General features: G+C 30.9%; 1 protein-coding gene across 1 annotated transcript; it reads left to right on the plus strand.

Annotated features, from left to right (window-relative positions):
• Nucleotides 1-2,438: 2,438 nt before the first annotated feature.
• On the plus strand, nucleotides 2,439-3,917 carry LOC133825844 (receptor-like protein 54). The gene has a single exon (XM_062258738.1). The coding sequence runs from the start codon at nucleotides 2,439-2,441 to the stop codon at nucleotides 3,915-3,917; it is 1,479 nt and encodes a 492-aa protein (XP_062114722.1).
• Nucleotides 3,918-4,695: the final 778 nt, after the last annotated feature.

The following is a 4,695-nucleotide window of genomic DNA, read 5'->3' on the forward strand; positions in this document are numbered from 1 at the left end:
ATACTAAGTCTTAACCTTTTTAATGCAACTCAACTACTCAAAACAAATATCTCCTTCTTGTGTTTTCATTATCCTATCTTCCCTTCAGAATTTAGAGCCAAAATGGTGCTTGAAGAGCTTGGTATGAGCACAAGGCATGGGAGAAAGAATCATATTTAATCTTTTTATAATGACTCAACTATTTTTAAGATCTTAGACTATTAAATCTACTATACATAGCTATTATTTTAGAAAAATTACATAAGAAAATAATATAACTTACTTGTATGCCGATTCCACGGCATGGGAGAAAGAAACTATTGAAGCTACTTCTACGGAGAAAGTAAGATATATATGACTAAGTCTAATATATTTGATCCAATTATTAGTTATTTATGACTAAGCTACATTCCATGATTATGGGCTTGACTAGACATTCCATGCACAATGTGGTTCATGGTGATAAAGGCAAGACAAGGTAGCCCCTGTTGAGTGTAGTGATCACACATCAAGAGAAATTCCAATATGTGGGCTGGTCTTCATGATTTTATTTGACTTAAGTTTGAAAGATAGATTTTTTTGATAATAAATATTTTAGTGTTTGTACTTTTTTTTTATTCTGGATTTTGTTTTATTACTTGTTTCGACTCTATATTTTGACCAATTATTTTTTGTATAGTATGTTTTGTAGAATGGTTCAAATAAACTCCAAAACTTTTTTTTTTCTTTTTAAAAACAAATTGAATATAAGTATTTTTATTTTGAATTATTAATTTGATAAATTATTTATAATTTTAGTTAAAAAAAATCACACATATATATATAGCAAAAAAGCTAGTTGCCTCATTGGCATAACTTTCTTCAATTTATTTTCTTATTTCGAAAATTTGAATGTGAATTTGTGGAAAATGTTTACATAACAAAGTTGAAAAATTGGAATCATTAAAAATATGTTTGAATTTTTTTCAATATGATTTGACTTAAGCTTCAAAGTTGGATGTTTGGATAGTAATATCCAATGTGATTTTTTTTAAAACGTTTTTTAACATATCATTCTTTAATTTTAGAACTAAATTAGTTTTAATACTCTAATGTAGGAGTATGAAAAGATTATCAACTTTACGGCAGACGACTTAGTAAAATTAATATAACTAGAGCTGTATGACTCCGATTTAGATCATCTTTATACAGTTAGAAAGTTAATTCAATTATCTACAACTTTCTAGAAATACTATTTTTCGAAATTCATAACATAACTGGGTCAAAAATAGGTCAGAAGTTACAGTACCCTAAAATTACGGGAAAATCTATTTAATAATCTAAATAATAACCTAATCCACAATTAAATAAAATCGTGACAAATGTCATGCTCCTAACAGATTCTGGTGAAGACTAAGTCTTATATTTCCCTTATTTTATCATTAAAATAATAATTCCTTAATAATCATGCATATGACAAGTGTCATAATCCTATTGACTCTTTCTAAACCTTAGGAATAACCATGCTCATGACAAGTGTCATATTCTTATTGGCTCTATCGAGAGGTTATAATAATTATCATATTAATAACCAGCAATATTAATCAAACCTTATGTTATAATTAATATTCTTAAACTATAGGTTAAACTTATAAAATCCATAACTATTGCTAGGAGTTTCCAACTAAGTCTCGGTTTGAACCAAAATCCACGGAATCTAATACTACAACTACTACTATCTAGCTAACTAAGTAAAATTCTGAGACGCTACAAGTAAAAACTAAAAATAGTTGATGCATGTATACTATTCTACACTATGACTTTTTCTATTCTTATATTATTTCTATTATTAATTTCTTTTTAAATATTATTGTAATTTATATATGTGTCATATAGCCATGTAAATATATATCTATGTCAATGTTGTGTTTATATGTCATATATGTAGAGATTATTGATATAAATATTTATATATGTCATTCTATTATATATATTTAAAATAAAATTGAACTAATTTTTATTAAAATTATAGATAATGTTTTGCCCTAAATTTTTTATACATTTATGTCATACATCATATTAAACATCTTTTATTTAGGATTCCGAACTGAAAGGTGAATTTCCAGTAGATATTTTTCAACTGCCAAAATTACAAGATCTCAGTGTGCGGTTTAATAAATATCTTAGTGGAAGATTGCCTGCGGTACTAAACAAGAGAAGTTCTCTTAAAGAATTGAGGTTGTCAGGCACTCACTTTTCTAGTGAACTACCATTTGAGAAACTTGCTTCTTTGAGTTGGTTGCAAGTTAGAGGTGCAACTTTTCAAGAGTGATTCCAAGTTCCATAGGTAAGCTGAAGAAACTCACTTTTCTAGACCTTTCTGAAAATAACTTTTCTGGACAAATCTCATCTTATTTGTCAAACCTCACCCAACTCAACTCTTTATATCTTCACTTAAATTATTTTAGTGCCCATTTCCTATGTTATTCTCAAAACTAGTGAGCTTGAAAACGCTTTCTCTAGTTTATAATGATTGGACAGGCACTGTAGAATTTGACACGTTCAAAGGCCTCAAAAACCTCAATATGCTTTTGCTATCGCATCTCAAACTCTCACTTCCTCGTATAAATGAAACATTTCCACAATTGATAAGACTAGATTTGGTGTATTGCAATTTAAGAAAGTTTCCTGAATTTCTTAGGCATCAAAAAAGAATAGAGTCATTATATCTTGATGATAACCATATTGGTGGTCAAATACCAGAGTGGTGGCTAAATGTAAACAAAACAACATTGAGAATTTTTTCTCTTTCTACAAATTCCCTGATAGGGGAACTCTCACCCACAATTTGCAAACTTAGTTCTCTTAGCATGCTTGACTTGTCCCATAATAAGCTCAGGGGTAAACTTCCCAATTGTTTCGGTAGGTTTAGTAAGGCATTATCTTCATTAAGTCTCACAAACAACTCTTTTTCTGGCAATATTCCAAAATTTACCGAGGGAAACCAACTGAAGCTTATTGACTTAAGTTATAATCTCTTTGAAGGGAAGTTATCGCAATCACTTACAAATTGTAAGATGCTTGGACAGCTTAATGTCGAAAGAAATAAGCTCAATGATGTGTTCCCTTATTGGTCAGGGACTCTTCCACAACTGATAATTCTAAACCTGCGAGCTAATCAATTCCATGAAGTTATAAGGAAGCCCCGAACAGAGCTTCATTTCCCTAAGTTACGTATAATCGATATATCTTATAATAACTTCATTGGTAAATTGCCGCTCAAATACATCCAGAGTTGGAATGCCATGACTTGTACAAGTGTTGAAAACTTTGGTTATTTGACATCATTATCCATCAATTTCTCAGCATACTTGAACTTCATGGGTAAGCCAGTTTTTTATTTCCAAACTATACTATCAATAAAAGGCATGTATAGGCAGTTTGATGAGATCCAAAATATTATTGCACTCATAAACTTCTCCAACAATAAATTTAATGGAGAAATTCTTGAAGTCATTGGAAACCTAAAAGGATTGTATGTCCTTGATTTATCCAAAAACAATCTCAATGGTAGCATACCTTCTTCACTGAGAAATTTAGCAAGGCTTGAATCCTTAGACCTTTCTCAAAATGAGCTTTCGGGGCAGATCCCTTCTAAACTAGCCCAACTCTTTTTTCTTCAAAACTTCAATGTTTCATACAATCACCCCTCAGGGTCTATACCACAGCAAAACCAATTGAGTGCCTTTGAGGGAAACATGGGATTATGTGGCATTCCATTACCAAACTTGTGTGGAAACTCTGAAGCATTGAAACCACCATTGGTTGAAGATGAACATCTAGAAGAGTCGAGTTATCTTTTTCAATTTGGTTGGAAAGTTGTGGTGATAGGATATGGATGTGGATTTTTAGCTGGATTATTCATAGAGAAAATTGTGATCCCTGGAAATGCATACTAGTTTGTGTAAACGTTTGGTATAGTAAGTTAAAGCAAGAACGAGACAAAAGTGGTGGTGTTGAAAGTTGTGTTTTATTAGCAGATGCTTTGTAATAATCTTTACTATCTATAAATAAAGATTTAAACTTTCAGTAAAAGTTTGTTTTTCCTTATTGAATATTTTATAAATATTATAAAAATTTTGTAGTTATAAAGATGTAATCTTAAACTTTATATGTAATTTTTATATATGAGTTTTGTAAAAAAATATACGCAAGTCCATCCAATCGTAAATAAGTAATAATAGTGAAAGTAAAGTTTGATCCTACGAAGACTATAATACTCTCTTCCGTTAGTAAGGGGTATTTTGGTAATCTAGCAAAGAGTCTTCTGATCTTTTAACCTTTACGAGGAACATATATGATTTTTTATTTAGAGACATATTTGTCTCTCAGCTTGCCAAATTTCTGAATCTCCCAAATCTGATTACACCATTGCGTTCACTGCCCCTTTAATATGGAAACTACCAAGTCTCGTTCATTTCTGAGCAAAATTGAAGATATTTACGAAAATGTCACTGCTGTACAAACTAGGCATCAACATGCACCATCGCGTGCGCATCTAACCGATCACCAACCTAGTTTGTAACATGCCCTCAAGGTCGGCATGTTACACCAATCATAGCACTGTAATCTTTGGCAGAGAGAAATAGGTCACTAGAAATTTTGAACTTATATGGGCTTCATGGGCTTTAGTTGATGTTGATGCTCGTATATAGATCAAAAGTTGGATTCTTTCTT

The sequence above is a fragment of the Humulus lupulus genome, chromosome 3 (genome assembly GCF_963169125.1).
Source record: "Humulus lupulus chromosome 3, drHumLupu1.1, whole genome shotgun sequence".
Classification (NCBI taxonomy): Eukaryota; Viridiplantae; Streptophyta; class Magnoliopsida; order Rosales; family Cannabaceae; genus Humulus; species Humulus lupulus.

What these genes read in the sequence shown, in the direction of transcription:
- LOC133825844 (XM_062258738.1), top strand. Translation starts at nt 2,439, where the DNA reads ATGTTATTCTCAAAACTAGTGAGCTTGAAAACGCTTTCTCTAGTTTAT.